Source organism: Eptatretus burgeri, chromosome 5 (assembly GCF_056783735.1).
Source record: "Eptatretus burgeri isolate ZD-2024b chromosome 5, Ebu_testis_v1, whole genome shotgun sequence".
NCBI classification, from domain to species: domain Eukaryota; kingdom Metazoa; phylum Chordata; class Myxini; order Myxiniformes; family Myxinidae; genus Eptatretus; species Eptatretus burgeri.
The window spans coordinates 44,521,874-44,542,636 of record NC_140965.1 but is presented as its reverse complement, the minus strand read 5'-3'; the positions used below and the strand labels follow the sequence as shown (position 1 = coordinate 44,542,636).

The 20,763-nt window shown below is 40.3% G+C and overlaps 1 protein-coding gene across 6 annotated transcripts in view; it reads right to left on the bottom strand.

The window, feature by feature from the left end:
• Window positions 1-20,763, bottom strand: part of LOC147026339 (paired box protein Pax-5-like) — a 267,746-nt gene that overhangs the window by 84,006 nt on the left and 162,977 nt on the right. For 5 of the 6 annotated variants that reach the window (XR_015058294.1, XM_085881656.1, XM_085881658.1 and 2 more), the window contains exon 8: window positions 14,533-14,730. Coding sequence is in view for 4 of the 6 variants with exons in the window: in XM_085881656.1 (XP_085737782.1) it covers window positions 14,533-14,730 (198 nt within the window). In the remaining 2 variants the exon portion in view is untranslated. Of the gene's footprint in view, window positions 1-2,742; window positions 2,879-14,532; window positions 14,731-20,763 lie in introns of all 6 variants that reach the window. The other variant, XR_015058295.1, reaches the window with a different exon arrangement.

Below are 20,763 nucleotides of genomic sequence, written 5' to 3'. Positions count from 1 at the left end.
ATATATATATATATATATATATATATATATATATGAGACATTTTACTTCATAGTTTATAACCTATCTGAAGCTTATCTCAACCTCGGTAACAGAATATCTGGCAGTACTCAGTCATTAGTCAAATAACGATGCTAATCCTTTGATTATGTTTTGGTGAAAAAAAAGAAGAAATCTCCTGTAATCCGTAGGACTTTCCTGTCGTGCTGTCCCTTTTCCCATCACTCCTGACTAATACCCTGCAATCTCTGAGCTGAAAAATATTCTTTCTGCAGTGGTGGATGGCCTGGCCTGATTGTGGGCCTGCATTGGTGGCACATCTCCACCTGGCACCTGCTGTGGACGTTTCCAGCCTACACCTGGCTGCAGAGTTGCATCCAGCAGCACTCAAAGTATGAGCTAACATTCCACTAAATGCTGGCAATGGAACAACTACTCCTCTATAAAACTGTACGAGATGTACTGGCTTTTTAGCACACTTTGCAATCGGGTTTCAAAGCCTTTTACCACACTGTTTCCCCCATAAAGTTAAGTTTCCTTGTGAATTTTGCAAGATACATTATTTCACCACCTGGAATTCCATTAAGTCATTAGGCAGTAAACAAGGTATTTCTGCTTAACTAAAGCACTTTCAAGAGAACTGTTGTGGCAATGAGTTTTGGGAGTGAGGTTAATGTAACAGCATGAAAGGTTATCTTAAAGAATAATAAAAGTGATCAAGTTGTTGTTTTTGCTTCCTGTGAGAGCAGTTTTTTATGAGCACTTGCTCATAAAATGTAACAGAAAATGCTCATAACATAACAGAAAATGTATAACTTACTCATAACATAAAATGTATTTTGTATGCACCTGTATACCTATATGCATGCACATTTGTATGTACGTATGTATGTATGTGTGAATATGTGTATGTTTATATGTGTATGTGTGTATGCATGTATATATCCAGCCATTGGGACCATACTCTGTGCAGAGTGTTGGTGCTGCCTAAGCAGTCTCCTTGGATGTTGGGCACAATCCTGGATGGGTCGCAACTCCAACACAGGATATAAGCAAGCTGACACTCATTTTGCCGACCTCGGAAGGATGATAGGCAGAGTCAACCCCACCTGGTATTAATTCAATAGCAAAGTGGGATTTGAACTCAGGATCCTAGAGTCCCAGGCCTACCACCCTAACCATTAAGCCAACAGCCAACAGCAGGCATATATATATATATATATATATATATATATATATATATATATATATATATATATATATATATATATATATATATATATATATATATATATAAAAACATGTAGTGATAATGAAAAGGATGTGTATGTCTATACCCACTTCATCTTCTCCTCCCTTTCTTGTACTGTATATATATGTATATATATATATATATATATATATATATATATATATATATATATATATATATATATATATATATAAAAGTGCACACTGTTATATATACATATAAATGTCCAATATATATATATATATATATATATATATATATATATATATATATATATATATATATATATATATATATATATATATATATATATATATATATATATATACAGGGGGCTGCAAAAGTAGGTATACAGTAAGGATTATACCAGTATTACCAGTATTATAATAGTGTTGTTAGGATTCATTTAATACTATAATTCATTTAATTCATTAAAATTGGTATGGTATGTTATTATTGATATGCTTGTATGATCAATAAAATAAGTTTTGTGCGCACGTTTTGTTTTTCATTACTGTATACCTACTTTTGCAGCCCCCTGTATATACATATATACAAATGCATGTATGTATAAAGTATAACAGTACAGTATTGATTGAGGTAGAAAGGAAATCTCAAAATTGAAAAGGGAAAAGAGAAAAACATGAAAGGTAATGTAAGACAACAATTTTGAAGATAAACAAGAGCAGGGCTTGAAGAAGAACATGGCCTTCCCAGATCAGCAGTAAGGTCAACAAGGAGAAATGCGTCCAAGAGCAGCGTCCTAAAGGTTTTGTCGGCTAAAAAAACAAGCAAACAAAAAAACAACAACAACTTCCGATATTTTGTCACGTGCCTTGATTAAGCCAATAGCGAGACCCGTCATAGTGTATTTACGTATTTACGAAATATAGTGTATTTACGAAATAAATAATGTATTTACGAATATACAACATATTAAATGGAATAATCTTTAAATAGTAACGTGAACTTTTCGAAGCTTTAAAGCAGATGTCCGAATATATTTAAAAGTTCATGATAGACGCTCTCAAAAGGCACCGTCTATGTGAGGATGTGTACAAGTGTTTAGTATTTAAGGAGATCCGGATCGTGTATATGAAAGAGCCGAGTCTGAATATAAAGGTTTTGTCTTAACAAGAAGAAGAACAAGAACACCGAGCTCACTTAGAGCAGCCTTCACTACGCGAGACGCTGCTAAAAATACATTTATAGTGAAAATATATATATATATATATTTTAAAATAAGGTGCAGTTTAAAATAAGTAAATATTGGTCTGTTTCTGTGCACGGGTATGTGGGCACATGTGGTGAAACTGCAAATGCCAACTTGTGAGTTATCCCTGCATGGAGTGTTTGAAAGGTTCTTCTTCTTCATTTTTTACGGATGGACAGACGTAAAGAAGGAAGGACATATAATACTAAATATTGAAGCTGCTTCACCGCTTACAAAAACAACAGATGTGTAATTATTCTGTGATGAAACAAAGGATACCTTTTGAGACAGGTTCTTTACAATGAACACCAAAAAAGGATAATGCTTTCGACAACGGATTATGAAGGTGATGTGTGCACAGAAATAGAAGCTCTCGTCCAAAGAGGTATGCTATGGAGATCTGCAAATCAATATCCTGTGAAGAGTAAAAAAAAACACAACTTATAACACATTTTACCTGATGAATACCGATTTGTCAAAATGCACAAAATGTCCCACGTTCCATAGTGGTCAAATAACACCGCTTTACTTCATGTATTTAGCCACCCTTCCATCCACCATGGATGTGATGCCCGTCTTCATTTTGTTGAACTTGGGATCCAGAAAAGAAAATCAGTTTGTAGCAAGTGTGGGCTTACTGCCATTAACCCTGTGATGTCTTCACCCACGACATCTCCTCCCTTTCATTCATGCAGCCCCACCCCTCATCCATCTGCACCTGCACACTCTCCCTCTCCCCCAATATCTCTGAACAATGTTATGGCACCCATAACTTACATCCACACCCCACCACGTGTACCCCCCCACTCCCAAATCCAACTTCCCATCCCCTCAGATCTAATTCATTCTCCTCCCTAACAGTTTAGTTGCTGCTGTAGCCGTGGACATTGTATGCTTCACAGAAATGTTCCACTCACAAAATGTTTCTGACTCCTCTGTTTCTCTCCCTGGCTATTCTATATTCTGTGTTGACAGGCCCCACCTCCATTCTGGTGGTTTGTGTCTGTCTATGACAATAACCTCTCCTTGTTCACTGTATTACCTCTGGCTGTGAATTTGTCTCCACAACCACCTGATGTTTGTCTTTGTGGTGTACTCTCCACCTAATGATGATGACTCCATATATACCTCTATTTCCAAAAATGTGAATGAACTAATAATCATCAAGCACCAACTCTCTGCACCCCAACATGCTGGCTGGTTGGGCATCAGCTCCACAAAAAAAAAACAGCCATGGCATTACAGCAGAGATATCCTGTGACCCTGGGTTGGATAATTAACCCAAAGTGTAAACTGTAAACTTTCCAAGTGTGTTAGCCTGATTTCTGCAATGAGTACATACTCCCTTCTGAACCGAGTGACGACAAACTCTCCATTCAACCTCTCCTGTTTCTCCTCTGCCCTTATTGCTTCCGCTTGACCATGTTCTTGTCAAAGTCTATGTTTCTCTTCAGCAGTTTCTTCACCTTTGGCCCTTTCCCATCTGTCTGAAAGACAACTAACATCATTCCCATTCAAAAGAAGGGTGCAAAGACAGATTCTCTCAACTGCAAACCAGGAAGCTTGCTTCCAATTAAAAGCAAAGTCATGGAATCCATCATCACCACCGACATGAAGTCTTTTCTCTTTTCAAAGAGCCTGATCACTGACAACAGCCTGGCCAAAACATGTCGAGCTTTCAGAAAGTCTCACATTCTACTTTGGTTGCTAAGCTCACTGTGTGCATCACAAGGATTCCTTCATACCTGGCTTTCTGACTTTTTCACTTGAGCAATTAATGCATTACTATCAATAGAATCCTTTCCCCTCCTCTTCCAATTGAGGACGAAATTCCCCAAAGCAGTGTCTTGGGCCCAGTCTTGTTCCTTTATATAACTAAATCAACTAAACCAGAAAAGATCATCAACTAAATCCACCTATCCATTTCCACAGTAAACCATTGAAAGCCCTTCAGTTTCTGGAACCTCTGGGCATCACCATCAGTCACGATCTCTCCAAGACTGATTATATAGAAAAGCTGACCTCTATAGCTGGACACAAACTGGGCATCCTCTATTACTCAGTTCCTTTAAAAATCAGATCTACTCAGCCAAAAAAGGCCTTGGTCCATACTTCAATGGCATTGTGATCTCCGCAATGGACTTCATTATTGGCATCTGCCCCAACGAAGTATGAACTCAAGGTTTGTTGATCTCACATCATAGACAGGTTGGTGGTCTCTTTGCCTTTTTGACAACTCCCCTCTGTCTGCTCTGTCTGTTTTCCCAGCACTCTGACCATACACAGCTCTTCCAGGATGGCTGCATTCTTCTAATAACTCCTTCCTAGTTATATTCATCGATCAGATCGAGACCTACCACCCACACTGTTGTCCTATTTTTGGAACTGCCTTCCAGAGATGGTTCAACCCACTCTTCGCAACATAAATTCAAGTTGGCAGTGCACCACCATATATCCCAAATGATTGCAGCTCTCAATAGTATCCTCTTACTTTCCAGGCAATACTTCTTCGTCCTTTCGGCTAGTTGAAGGGACAAACAAGAAGTATTGTTTGGAAATAACATTGAGACCTTGAATGACGTTGAGAGCTGCAATCATCTCGAGATGAATGCACTGACAATTGACACAATCATTTAATCTGAAGACGAATGGGTAGTGCAATTCACAGAATTAATTCATTCATCTGAAGAAGATGCATTATAGTTGATGCAAAAAATCCTGAGGTATGACGAAAAAGAATTTGTAATTGCCATGTGGATATGATACCTATTTCCCACACTAAAAAAAATCAGAATGGTTGGGTGAAAAGTTGGCCTGTTTGGCATTCCCATCTCAACACATAGCTCTTGATTTTGGATTCCAAGTATAAATTCCTTCTGAAATCATCTGTTGATTTGTCCATTTTGAAAATGTCCTGGCAAATGATGGAAAAGCACAATGACGTCGTATGTTGTACATGCACCGAAGCACATTTGTGATTCTTTGGCAACCATTAACAAAAAAAGAAAAATTTGACCTGATCTACAGAGAGTATCCCATGATGGGAGTGAATCCAAGGAAAGAAAATATTTTGCCAAGGAAAACTTAAGCATACACTGTAGCCTGCAAATGTATTCACCCGCTACCAATAATGCCACATTTAAATGAACAAATTATATAGAAACAATTTTTCCAAATGAACCTTCATATTCATAACTGAAGGGATAAAAAAAACCACTTATAACTAAAGGAGGTTACATGTCAGGAATACTTGCAAAAAACATGTACAAATCAAAATTCACTGGTTGCAAAAACATTCAGCCCCTTCGGTCAGTACTTGGTGGAAGCACCTTTTTCAGAAATGACTGCTGCGAGTTATTTTGGGTAGGTCTCTACCAGCTTTGCACAGTGATATGGTGAAATCTTTGCCAATTCTTCATGCGAAAAATTGCTCTAGTTCCACCAAGTTTGATGGGGGTCGTCGATGGATTGCAGTCTTCAAGTCTCACCATAAATATGCAGTTGGGTTCAAGTCACGACTTTGACTGAGCCACTCAAGAACATTTATTTTCTTCTTATTCAGCCAATCCAGTGTGGCTTTAGCTTTGTGCTTCAGACCATTGTCCTGCTGAAATGTCAATCTCCTACCCAGTTTCACATTCATTTCTGACTCTAGTAGGTTTTCATCGAGGATTCTCCTGTACTTTGTACCGTCCATTGTCCCCTGTTGTCATGACAAGTTTGCCAGTCTCTGCTGATGAAAATCAGCCCCATGACATGATGCTGCCACCACCATGCTTGACAGTTGGGATGGTGTTGACTGGGTGATGTGCAGTGACAGGCTTGCATCAGACGTAATGCTTTAAATTTTGATTAAAATGTTCAATTTTTGTCTCATATGACCAAAAAACCTTTCTCCACATGCCGACAGTATCATTAAGATGCGTCTTTTTCAGTAATGGCTTCTTTCTTGCTATTTGTCCGTGGAGTCCAGCTTTGTGAAGGGAACGGGATAATGTTGATTAATGAACACTGACCCTTATCTCAGACATAGAGTCTTGCAGATCTTTCAAAGTCATTGTTGGATTTACAGTGACATCCGGAACCAGTTTCCTGCTTGCCCGGCTGCTGAGTTTGGATAGGTGACCTGATCTGGGTGGAGTCCCGGTGGTATGATACGTCTTCCACTTCTTAATGATGGATTTCACCGTACTCAAAGGGATAATGAGTAACTTTGAATTAATCTTACAATGAATGGTGGTTTAATGGGTGCAGAAAAGATCATGGTTTTGGATGAGGGAGGACTTGAGATGCGGGTGAACAGCTGTCTTGAAGACCAGGAGGGAACAATGAAATTCAAGAGACTGTGGAAGTTGGTTCCACAGGCAGGAAAAAAAAAAGGAACAAATGAGTGGAGGTGAGCAGTGGTTCTGGACTTTGGCAGTTTCACAACAAGGTAGTTTCTGGTGGACTGTGTGCATCCTGTATATACTTGGGAGGGACAAAGCAAAGAGAGGGCAGAGGGTGCACTCCAAGAAAGGAGATGGAAGAAGACAGAGATACCACCGACCTGTTTGTGATGGTAAAGTAATAGGCCATCCGAAGAGATTACAATGATCTTGACGGTCCTGATTTCCATGGCGTCAAGCTGAGCAAGGTGTGAGGCAGGAGCGTCAGCCCAGAGGGGAGAGCAGTACTCCATCAAGCTGCGGATGAAGGCCTTGTTGGTGGATCGGAGTTCAGTTGTGTCAAAGAAGCACTTTGTACGATGGAAGATACCAAGTCGGTGGCTGGCTTTGGAGGCCAATTTTGAAATGTGGCTTGCCCAAGAGAGATCATGGCTGAGAGTTAGACCCAATTGTTTGAGTGACTGAACCTCTTTAAGATGGTTGTTGAGAAAGTAGATGGAAGGTTTTGTGGTATGGTCCTTTCGGAGAGAGAGTGATTGAGTGTGAGGGATTTCTCAGGATTGAAAGACATATTCCAAGTGTTTGACCAGTTTGTGATTTTGTCAAGGTCTGAGGAGAGGGAAGAGGCTGCTGCCTATCTGTCAGAAGGATGAGGGATCTCACGGCAGAGAGTGAAGTCATCAGCACAGAGATAGAGAGAGTTTTCCAGAGAGTCAGTGAGATTGTGTCTCATCAAAGATTAGGAATAATATGGGGCCTAGAACACTGCCTTGAGGTACTCCAGCCATGACAGGAAGAGATCAAAGGGTTCTGTTGAGAGCCACACGTTGGCTACGAGTGTGGAGGAAGTCAGTGATGAAAGAGTGGAATTGGCCTTGGATTACACATAGACAGTTTAGAGAGCAAGGCAGGATGCCAGACTGCATCAAAAGCTCAAGATATGTCCAGAGAGACTGCCCTAATCATTGACTAAGGGCACAGATGCACCACTGATGCAATGCCCTCTGCTGGTTCGGGCAGGAATTTGGAATTTGTTTAGGGTGCCGGCGATGGCTTGCCTACTATTCATGAAAGACGCAATGGGATCTTTAACATCCACCAACGAATGCTGGCATTGATTAATTACCCTCCCTGTGAAGCACTGGGGATGACAGAAAAATAGCTGGGTCGGGATTCAAGCCCAGGCTAGACAGCTTTGAGGCGAGTGTGTGTACCTCTCAGCCATCCTATCAGCCCACCACAAGAGTGAAGTTCCTTCTAAACTTTTCAACATTAATTATTGATTTCCTTTTGTCATCAATGGCACTAGAATTTCCTATTGCGTTGAAGAATCTTTTGGAGAACATGTTTAAATTTATAGAAGTTTCCTTTACTGCTCATGTTTCTGAGCAACTCTGAGTGGGCTGTCATCTCATAAAATATTCTGCCTTTTTATTTATTGCCCAAATTATTCCCACCTTCTTGTGGAGATGGCCAGAGAATGTTTTTGGCCAATGTTGTTCACAAACCAGTTGGCCAGACCTGACATTTGATTGAAGGTAGGAGTTTAGAATTTGTTCAGGGTTCTGGCGATAACTCACCTACTCTTCAAGAAAGACACTGAGGGATCTTTAACATCCACCAACGACCGGTGTTGGCAGATGGGTGGTCTGGTTTAATGTCCTTCTGATGGACTGCACATACGTCGATGCATCTCCCTGGACGCAAATCTCCAGCGTGACAGTTTATAGCTGAGTCGACATTCAAACTCAGGCTAGCGGCTCAAAGGCGAGGGCACGTAACTCTATCCTGCCTGCCAGTCACAAAATGTTTGCAGTAAATGGGTTTCTTGACTAAAACCAAAAATCTACTACAATTTTCAAACCACTTCCAAAGCCTTCTTTGATTTTGCATATGAAGCAGTGACAAAAAGTAATTTAACCCCCCCCAAAAAAACCATTCTTTTTCCAGCATAAAAATTACATTGAATTAAAAATAAATAAATTTTGCCTTATGAGTAAAAATAACAATTCAACAACAACCTATAGGGTGTTCATCGTGATGCAATTCTACTCATGACAATCTGTTTAATTCCCAATGACCTTGTTTAAAAATACCAAGGCACGCATAAAACTTTGGCAGCATTTCGTATTCGACATTCATCAAGATTCAAGAGGATAGTTGAGTCATGTTGAAAGAACACTTTTCATCTACAATTTGCGACAGAACAATTATTTTTTCCCTTTATGTCATCTGTTCTTGTACATTTTAGTGTTTGCTTAAATCTTCAACACGGCTCGGTGACTGTAAGTTTCCTCACAAGATCTCATTTCGTTGCACGTCGGTTTCAAGTCAGGCTTGCTCAGCTACCAAATGGTCCGCAGAGGAACAGAGCACTTTACTGTTCTTTAGCTAACCGTTGCATCGCGTATGATGATACTCAATTCCACTTGATTGCATCCTCTCACTTGTTAGTGGCTTTAACTCTTCAGATCTCCAGTGTATTCAGATGCTGAAAAAAAAAATCTCAGACTCGTATATTTTCAATGAATGCTCAAGCACAAGTGGAGAAATAGTATGTATTACTGCTTGCAATTCGCTGTAACTGAACTATTCTTTGTACTTTGCTGGTCTTAGAAATGTCTGACAAAATATAATTTTATGACATACTTTCCTGAAGAGAAAATCAACAATGCAGAGACCTTCAATGTGTGTTTTGCATTGTTGCAAATATACCTGAAGCACGATCACAAGTATTGCAGGAAATATTTTCACCAAGTAAATTTGCTTTTGTCTGATGACGAAAGGGCTGACGGGATAACTTGTAGGTATGCACACTCCCTTCTGGGGTGTCTAGTTTGGATTTGAATGTCAGCCCAGCAATAAAACTGTCGTCCTGGTGTTAAGCAGGCGGGGAAAGTCATCAATGTTCGTGCTGTCCATCGGGTAGATGTTAAACTGGGTGTCCGGTCTGGTCACATTTGGTGGTTGATGTTCAAGATCTTCAAGTTCAAGATCAAGATGATGTCTTTCGTCGAGAATAGGGGAGCTATTTCCAGCACCCAAGTTAAATTCCAACTTCCTGCCTTGACTACCACTGGGAAGGCAAAGGCAAATCATGCAGTATAGTCCATATTGTGGGGCTGCTTTGGCAACACTTAACTTGTCTTTAGGCAGAGCACCAGAAAGAAAGAAACGACGATTAAAGGAATGAAAAGAAAGGATGAGGTTAAGGTATGTATGCAGCAAAAAAAAAAATTTGTTTTGTTAGTTTTTATCGTGTGTGTGTGTGTGTGTGTGTGTGTGTGTGTGTGTGTGTGTGTGTGTGTGTGTGTGTGTGTGTGTGAGACACGAAGAAGAAGCAGCACGACATAATAATCGATTTACTTGGAACAAAAATTTGTGTCTGTTTAATCTTAAAGATGGATGTCTGTTTTAAAAGCCCTCTTTCCAGATTGAGGAAGAAGAAGCAGGACCACAACCTTTAATGCAGCAATTCCAATGGTAATATTGTTGTGGGCCGGGGTTCGGCGGAGATAACCGACCACCAGGGGGAGCAGTAGAGCCTTCTCCTCACCGAACACCCAGAATTTAGGTCGTGACTCCCAGACAACTCTAAAGGTCACGGGTCCCTTAGCGGACCGTGGTCGCCAATATTTCGACGGCGTGAGGTAGGGCCCACTTGTCTAATTCCAATTTACCTAAGTACTCACACCGTCTAGCTACCAGGGTAACCACACCCTCGGCCGACTCTGTCCGAACTGAGTCACATGTACCGACTCGAGTCCGGTGTACCGAGCGGGAGTTACCAGAGCCGTGCCGGTCCCAATGACAACTTACGGCACACGGCCTCTCTAATTCTCATTGCGCATCGTGCTGGGTCAATGAAAGAAAGTGACAGACAACGAAATGGTACATTGAACAATTGGGGGTTTATTTATCAGGGGGGTAGGGGATCACAAAGAGCAGAGTTATCCGAATAAAAGCAATGTACAATGAACAAAAGCACTTAACAATTTCTACTTACAGACGGGGCCCATGGACACACACACACACCCAAAAGAAATGGACTCCGTGGGGTCTTTATTCGGTCTCTCAGCCCAGGAGCGAAAGGCGAGCTGGGGACCAGGGCCTTGTCAGGTACCTCTCCGCCTCGTGCGGTCACACCGTACTTCAACCACCACAGTGGGACTCGAACCCACGTTCCGAAATCCACGGCCCATGACCCTGGCTGCTCGGCCTCCACCACCACGATGAGCCACCGCGAAGGACCACAGATGAAAAGCCACCACGACCGCAGACGAAAAGCCACCACGACCAAGACCAAGCAAATCGCCACGATGACTCCCATACTCTGGTCCTGACAACCACTCTCCTCTTCTTGCCAGGTCCGAGGGATTTCTTCCCCTCCCACTCGCCTACTGATTGGACGAGGGGTTGTCGGGCGATCAGTGGCCTCCTCTCATTCGTCGGGGCGCCTCGGCCCTACTCGCCCTTCGCCCATTGGCTGGAGGAAACACTCCATGCCCTTCCTCAGAGCGGAGCCTCGATCTGAAGCGAATGGAGGCTCCGCCCACGCCTTCAGCCAAAAGCACGTGGGCAATGGCGTCAATGGTGCAGAGAGGTGGAGGATTGACTTGTCGGGAGGAATATTTAAAGATGTAAAAAAACCTAACTATAAAGAAACGTCGCAGCGCACACATGTAATTCCCGTCAGACATAGGGAGTGGGGCCCTAACTATAAACACATACTTATCGAGATAACTGAGCTACGGGGACTGCTGTCTGTTTGTGTGCAAAAGGCTTCCAGATTTGTAACAATATTTCTTAATCTACGAGAGCAGAAGCACTTGAGAAGGACTCAGAAGAAATACACAGAATTAGGACTAGTAATATTTCGCGAGGCAACAGAAAAAATATATAAAAGTGCACAGAAGGAGGACACAAACAACAACATCATCAGCAACGCCAACAACAGCAACAACTACATGTTATAAAAAAAATCCTTTTTTGTGTGTTTCACTTCATTTTACATCCTAATTGAGACTCCTAATAGATAGACATAAATACATCCTAATAGATAGACAAGCAATATGTTTGTGACGTACAACGTACTGTCAATGAAGCAACGGGTAGCCATGCCTCGTGTATGTAAAATTCAAACTGTTGGATGTTGCCAAAATTTAAAATACAGTACAATGCATTACCAATTCACGTGTTTTTAGTTAAATGTTGTGTTTATAGCACCAGTTTTCTTTTGATTTATCTCCTCCATTCAAAGGAAATACTGGGCCGGCAAGATAGCTCTGAAGGAGCATCCTCGCCTTTGAGCTGTTCAGTCTGGTTTGATTCCTGACCAGATTACATCATTCTGGTGCGTCACCGGCAAGGTTGCGGAAACAGGCATAACATCCCTAAAAGGGGATGTTAAACCTACAGTCCCATCTTCTAGAATTTGCTGCATCCCCTCCTACCTTTCATAAGGCTTAGGCTATTGTGTGGATGGTACCATGGACACATTATCAATTTCTGGCTTTATCTATTGAGCGGCACTGGATTCGTATTACATTTGTGCTACAAAAAAACGATACAAACCAGCAGCCAGGTGGTGATGAATGAATGCCATAATGCTAATGAAGGCAAATCAATATGTGTGGCATAGTTGTCACATTTCATAAAAATGTCTTTCCCATTTTAAACCTCAAGTGGATATTTGGAGTATCATTTTATAGAAAGAGCAAATTATGAAACCACTTAAAACATAAACTCTTTACCAAAGCAATAAGGCATTTTTTTTTCTTTCAGATAAGCACATTTGGAAATAAAGCAAGAAGTTGCAGCAGTTGCATACAATTTGTGATCAGTACATGTGCGACCTAATTGCCCATGGCACATTGAGTCACTTTCCTGGATGAGGATGACAGTATAAGTAAGAAGCACCTGTGGTGTGCAAGTGGCTTGAATAACTTTGTGAAGACATATTTTGACTCGAAATGACCTGTGGCTCTTTGTTGCAGGTTATTCGTGTGCAATTGAGTTGTTGCTTTTCATAAGTTGATTCTGCTTAAATAGGATGAAGTAGATCTGATGGATTTCTTTATGATGACTCCTTATGAAAGGTTAAAAAAAAATTGTGGTTTTATACCACAATGAAAACTTTTCAAACTCATTTTATTTGCACCAAATATATGGATTCAAATTATTCAACAAAAGTTTCTAAAACTCCAAGAAATGAACCAAAATTGATGGATTGGTGTTCTGGCACCTTTTCCTTCTGCTCTTTATGCTATGCATTATTGCAAATTGGCATTGTCCGACTTTGGGCCTTGAGATTCAACTAGGTTTGCTGGCATCTCGAGTAAGATTGCATCATATGTCTTACATTTTATGTCTGTCGTCTGAATGTGTTTGCCAATTGGCTGCTCACAGTAAATCCGACGATGTAGGCCACACTTTCCATATCACATACAAAACATTCAAACCCATATTTGGCTCTTATTATAATATGATCAATTATTTTATTAGTCCACCACAAATGAATCACATCTGAGATAGTACATTAAAAGTTTAATGGCTATTCTTGTGTTCAAAATTCATGAATTCTCATGTCAGGGAATGTTACAAATCAAATATTTTTGAGTAAATAATGGATGAACATACAACATACATATTGAATCCCAATGATAGGCCAGATCTGCGTCCAGACCTTTTACAAAATCGAATCCGCTTGTTCTTGTGACCTCACCAACTCATCTACCTAGTTTTGTCATAAGCTGTCCATAATTTTTGAAAATATCATGCAATATACTGTATCATTTTTTTGCCCTCGCTCTCAATGGTAACGAATCACCATAAAAATTTTTAAAATTATTGTATACAGATCCGGATGTTCACTAAAATCGAATCAATCCATCCTTGTCACAAACCCAAACTGTCGAGCAAGCTTCGTCCTATTCTGTCCATAAGATTTTGAGATATCATGTAATGTATCATTTTTGGCCCTATCTCTCAATAATGAAGAATCATTGAAAGAACTCCAGTCTCCGGATCCGGACCTTCACCAAAATCGAATCAATTCGTCCTTGTCACAAACCCAACCTGTTCGATGTATAAATTCCATGGGCCTTCGATATACTGTAAATAAAAACTTTGGATAAAAAACTCTGAGGGATTTTCTTATTACCTTTTCTAATTGAGCCTTTTAAAGAGCCACAAATGTAACAGATGAAGATTTAAATTAATGTGGAATTGTTTGATGCAATCACTGACAACGTTTTCTACATTATTAAAACATTTTTACAGGCTCTATGGCTCGGAGTGGAGTTGCCATATACACATCTCACGCACAGGGACATACAGACAAATACACGAGAAAACACAGTACTGTCAGACAAGTCAAACACACCGTCATTTCCCAGGGCACTCTGGGTACTAGCGACGCCACAACAATTGTGGCACCTTCACACCACACTCAGTGGGGCATTTCATAAGGAGGAATTTCCTCCTCCCCATGGACATCAATGTATGTGGTTTGTCTGTACTCTTATTCTTTTATTTGCTGAACATCAAGCAAGGAAGCATCACGTACCATTTTTTAAACTCTTTGGTATGACTCGTTGCTGTTTTGGTTAATGGGTGAAAACATGAGATGTGGAGTTTCTGTTTTTTATTTTTGCAAAATAGCCAACCACCCCCGTCATACCTGACATCAATGTTTGACCAGTGTAATGGCCGTAAGCCGTGGCATGATGAGCAAACGTGCTACAGGCATCAACTGCAACTCCTGATTGGTCAGGGCGCAGTTCTGCCAGTGGGTGATTTGCCAGCATAGACGGGGTGGCTCCTGTTAAGGCTCCATTGCTGGCCCTCTGTTTGAGGCTCATAGGGGATGGACGCACATCTACAAGCGAAGGAAAAATGAAACACATGCAAGACACCATAAGTATGTGTTTGAGCCAGCTGAGAAGGTAGGTAGCCTTCAGAGCCAAACACACATTTGGAAAAAGAAAATGCATACCCTAGCATTTCTATCTACACAATGATGTTTGGATTACATGTATTCCATGTGTTGTCTGTGCTCTTATCCTTTTATTCATTGTCTCTATACATATTCCATGCATTATGATGTATGGCAATTGGTTTGTCACAAATGGTCAAGTATAATCACATTGATGTAGGGGTTGAACAATATGTAAATTTACTTATATGAATAAATGTAAATAGGGATAAATTCACTACAAGCACTCTTAACCCAATTTATTAAAAAAAGCACCTCAAAAGCAATCATAGACACTCCCACCTTATACCATATACATACATATATATATATATATATATATATATATATATATATATATATATATATATATATATATATATATATATATATATATATATATATATGAATATTTATGTGTGAGTAAATATACAAGCATGCCCCCCTCCCCACCAAAAAACAAAACAAAATTTTAAAAACATATATAATTATATTAATGCCTCATCCAACAACAAACATTGGAGCATCCAAGTTTCTTCAGCTGTCTTCCAGTGGTCGCTCCCTCTTGAACACCCTCGACAGAGCTTGATGGTTAATTTTGCAACAATGCAATTTTCAGAAGTTGCACGTGTAGAATAATTTTGGACCGTTGGCTTTATTGTGGATGGAAATTCTTATGAATAAAGAAACGCACTAACTCCCACTGCTTTGCCTCAATCTGACCTAATTCCTCCCCCAAGCTTTTCTTTCCTCCGTATGACAGCTGAACATGTCGATGCAAGGTAAATGGTCAGTCTTTTCCTCGGGTCTTACGTGATTTGTTTCCCTGCTTTAACTTTAATCTGTCATTTTTGTTTTTTCTTGACCGACAATTTCACCTCTGCACCTTTCATCCCCAGCCATATGAGCCCTGTGTCTCAATGGACATGTTTGTGCCATTGCAGTGGCCTTAAAGACTATTTAAAGAAACATACAATAATCTACAATAGCTTTCAGGTCTATAATCATTCTTTACATTTCCTTGGTGTGGGAGGTGTCATCCATGGGTAGCAAACTACTGCAAACAACAATATATCTGAGATAAATTAAAAGCCAAAAGCAGTGTACATCACTAAAAACACATTCTTCACCTTTTATTTATTGCCTGCTCGTGTAATGCTGCCACTATTACAGCACCATAATAAATGACTTGAAAAACCTCAGCATTAACTCAAGATAGCTACATTGAAAATATATTAAAAACAGCAAAAACAAATTAGCAGCATGAGAAGGTTATATGTAGATGAGCAACAAATAAGGATAATGCACATGTATTTTGTGCATAAACGTACATCTAGTGTTTCATACAGGTTGCATCCGGAGGTATAGGACAAGGGAATATAAATAAAGTTTTTGCGAGGGGTTCCAATTTGAATGAACCATCTACACTCCACAAGATGGTTTCAAACCTTACGGTTTACGTCTTGACTTTATTGTTATGTGGAGTGCAAGGATGTTTGGCTTAGCTCTCTGATGTGTTATTAGATTGTTTTACAAATGATAAGTTGTTTTAATTACACCATTTTTGTGGTATTGCTTCTTGATTATCTCTTTATTGATTTCCCTGGTTGATTGCATTCAGGATCTTTTTTAATGGTCATTCTAACAATATTATCAACTCTCTGTGGTTGTTTGCAGTTGTTGAACATCTTTGGTGTAATTATTACTGGTATTTCTTCTTGCATTACCTTAAAAAAAATTTTTTTTTACAGTTTTCTATTGTTCATGATTTTTCTGGTCTTATTGTTGTTTTTTTACTTTTACGATATTTTGTTGTATTTCATGATACTGTTTCCAAAATCTGACTTTACCACATGCAGCCTTCCTGTCTAGTTTTACTACCTGTCTCTCGTTTTGTCCTCGTCATGGTACTGCAGTCAACCTTTCTCAGCCATCTACATTTTTAGCTCAGCAGGAAAGTAGTTCAGGTGAACTTAATGGATGGCACGTCATTCATCCATCAGTCCGTCCATCCATCCAGAAACACTTGCTACTTCTTCTCCAAAAGTGCTGATGGGAGTGTGACCAAACTTGGCTAAAAATATCTTTGGTGTGGTAGAACTCAGGTTTGTTCATGGCAACCTACCCCCTGTAAAATTATATTCTAAATCCAACAACTGGTAGGGGACTATAGGTTATCTCTTCGTCTGTCCGTTCCACATGTGGTTATTCAGACCTTTTTCCTATACCATTTAACATATTCAACTGAAACTTGGTACTTGGTTTTATTATGATAAAGCTACAGAACGTATTCGAGTTTCAGGGCTTTTTATCAATTTTTCAGAGTTATGCCCTTTTGGACTTAGAAAATATCACATCGGTCAGGGACATGTATTGCAAAGCAATTCTTGCTCTTGTTTATACATGATCTTCATGTTCATATTCTATACTGTCCATCCATATCATGTATTTATACATGTTCTTTATGTTTATATTCATTACTGCCAATCTATATAGTTTATTAGTCCCCTACCGGTCTCACTGGAGGGGACAATAGGTTTGCTCTCTGTCTGTCCATCTGTCCGACCAGTGTTTTTTCAGACTTTTTCCCATACTATTTAACATATTGAACTGAAACTTGGTACATGGCTTTATTATGACAAGTTACAGAACAAGTTCGAGTTTCAGGGCGTTTCATCAAATTTTCACAGTTATGCCATTTTTCGACTTAGAAAATATCACACTGGGAGGGAACATGTATTGCACAGCAATTCTCACTCTTGTTTTTACACTGATCCATCTGTCACTCCACTTTTTGGCCACCTGCCAGGTGAGCTACAGGACTATTGATCCTCTATTTATATTCACAGTGCTGTTCATATTGTTCTGTCATCTCTTATTGATCATAAATTGCATGCTTTCCACATGGAACCTCTTCAATTACTTTTCAGGATAACTATCTCATTTCAATAGTCCACCTGCAGTGGACTGCAAGAGTATTTACCCACTCACAATAATGTCACATTTCAATGAATTACAAATTATGTAGAACCAATTTTTCCAAATTAACTTTTTTTATTCAAAACTGAAGAGATCAATCTAAACACTGTTATAGTTGGAGGTTACATGTCATGAATACCTGCAAAAAATATGAACAAATCAAAATTCATTGGTTGCAAAAGTATTCAGCCATTTAGGTCAGTACTTTTCCAGCAATGACTGCTATGAGTCCTTTTGGGAAGGTCTCTCGCAGCTTTACACAGTGAGATGGTGAAGTATTTGCCCATTCTTCATGTGAAAATTGTTCTGGTTCTGCCAAGTTTGATGGGGAACGTCAATGGACTGCAATCATCAAGTCTCGCCACAAGTGTTCAATTGGGTTCAAGTCAGGACTTTGACTGGGCCACTCGAGTACTTTTCTTCATACCAGCCACTTCAGTGTGGCTTTATCTTTGTGCTTCAGATCATTGTCCTGCTGAAATGTGAATCTCCTACCCAGTTTCAGAATCATGGCTGACTCAAGCAGGTTTTCATCAAGGATTCTCCTGTACTTTGCACCGTGCATTGTCGCTTCTATCCTGACAAACTTGCCCTGCTGATGAAAATCAGCTCCATGACATGTTGCTGCTACCACAATGCTTGCAGTAGGGATGGTGTTGACTTGGTGTTGACTTCGTGATGTGCAGTGTTAGGATTGTGCAAAATGTAACACTTTTAATGTGGAGCAAAAAGTTCAATTTTGTCTCGTCTGACAACAAAGCTTTTCTCCCCATGCCTGCAGTATCATTAAGATGCTTTTTTTGCAAACTCCATACGAGCTTTGAGCTGCCTCTTTTTTCAGTAATGGCTATTTTATTGCCACCTGTCCATAGAGGGGAGCTTTGTGAAGGGAACGGGATATTGTTGATTGATGAACACTGACCCCCATCTCAGACATAGAGCCTCACAGATCTTTCAAAGTCATTGTTGGATTTACAATGACATCCAGAAACAGTTTCCTTTTTGGCCGGCTGCTGAATTTGGATGGGCGACCTGATCTGGGTAGAGTCTGGGTGGTATGATATGTCTTCCACTTCTTAATGATGGATTTCCCTGTACTCAGAGATAATGAGTGACTGAAATCTTATTGTAATCCTCTCCTGAATGGTGCTTCTCCACCACTTTATGCTTGACTTCTTTGGAAAACTCCTTGGTCTTCATGTTTGTCTTGTTGGTTGACCAAGTGAATGGCACTATAAAACTTAGACGTAAAAAACGTAAAACGTAAAAAAAAAACTCCTTAGATAAGTGGGGGAGCTAAATTTTAAGTTAAATCACTGATTCTATATAGGTGAAACAAATTACACTTGTCTTGTAACCTTTCAAACAAATAATTTGCTCCTCAAGTGATTTAGGGTTAATTAGGCAAAGGGTTTGAATACTTATGCAACTGAGAATCATCTGATTTTTCTCTGTTAATCTAACTTATTCACATTTTATCTGCATTTTTCAGTTTTATCACTTTGGAGTAGATTGTGAAGACTCTATATACAACGATTGATATTAAAACATCATGAAATAAGATCAGATGGCATCAAAATGTGAAAACTTTGGAGGGGGGTGAATATTTTTGCAGACACTGCAAACTGTATATACAGTACCTATCGAAAGTCTACACCCCCTTTCAAATTTTTCACCTTTCATTGCCATATGGCCTGGACTTGTGAGTCATAAACTGGACTCTTTTGCGTCCACAGTAAGCAAGAGATAGATGGTAGAAGAAAGATGCGTGAGAGAAAAGATCCTATCAGAAATAATGTTTGAATCTGTATGTGTAAGTGTCACTGCAGGATGCAACCTAAATGACTGACGTGGAAGCAGTCCCAGCTCGTAGCAGCAATGCGTGACCCCACGCCTGGTCACGCTGACGCGATGCTTGTCCTTGCGCCACCCGTCTACATGGTGAGGTCCGATGTCTGGCGATATTCTCTCCTGTGATGCTCTCGGTGATCTCTCCAGCTCTGTCCCTGGTGATGCTCTGCTTGGCGATACTCTGCCCGGCGATACTCCGATCTGTCCCCGGCGATATTCTGCTCAGTGATACTCTCCTCGAAATGAGCCGCATTCGTCCCATTTATGAGCCCCGTACGAGGGGCGGAGCAAAAAATCAGAACAAAAAAAAAGCTCTAACGAAATTGAGCTCCCCTATTGGTCCATCACGGTCGTAGCCACGCCACGCCAGGCCCAGAAGGCGAAAATTGGCTCAGTCGCCCGCCAACAGGGGCATGCACCGGAGCTCCGACTTTTACATGGGGCAGTGGTTTTTGGAGGCGCTCCCTGGATCCAAACATGTTCTGGCCTTCATTCATATGTAGGATTTTTGGGAAATCCCTGCGCTACCTGTAGGTCCTTAAACAAGCTACAGTGCATGTTTGCGCTTCGAGTTATGCCCCAAAATAACCCGACCTACATTTCCTCCGTGTCCTTCGAGGCTGTGGTAAGTGTTCAATGAGTATATGGCAGTTGAGGTGGTTCTAGAGTAGCAGGAGCACGTTGTGGCATTTGTAGTGAAGTTGCAGTACGTTATGGCATTGTGGGGAAGAGGTGGAAGTTCCTTGTAATGAGATTGTGAATATGTTCGCGTTTGTAATGGAAAATGCAAGCGTGGGTTGTTGCGGGGTTTTTTATTAGTCGTATGAAGTAGTTGTGGTGAGCGTGTTATAACTTGTTAAGTAGAATGAAGGTCTGAGGTGAAATAGCGGTTGAGAATTGGCACCCAGTTTTGAATGGAAAATTGGCGTGCAAATGCATATGCACCATTCGCTGTGTTTCCATTGGTTGGTGTGCGAGTTTGCTTGCATGTTTCGTGTGAGAGAAAGGGGTGTAGCAAAAGAGTGGAAGAACTGCAAGGGCTGAAGTTCAAAGAGATCTAAGGAGTCTATCTGAAGGAGTCCCGTGCAATGCATCTTTCCCCTTTAC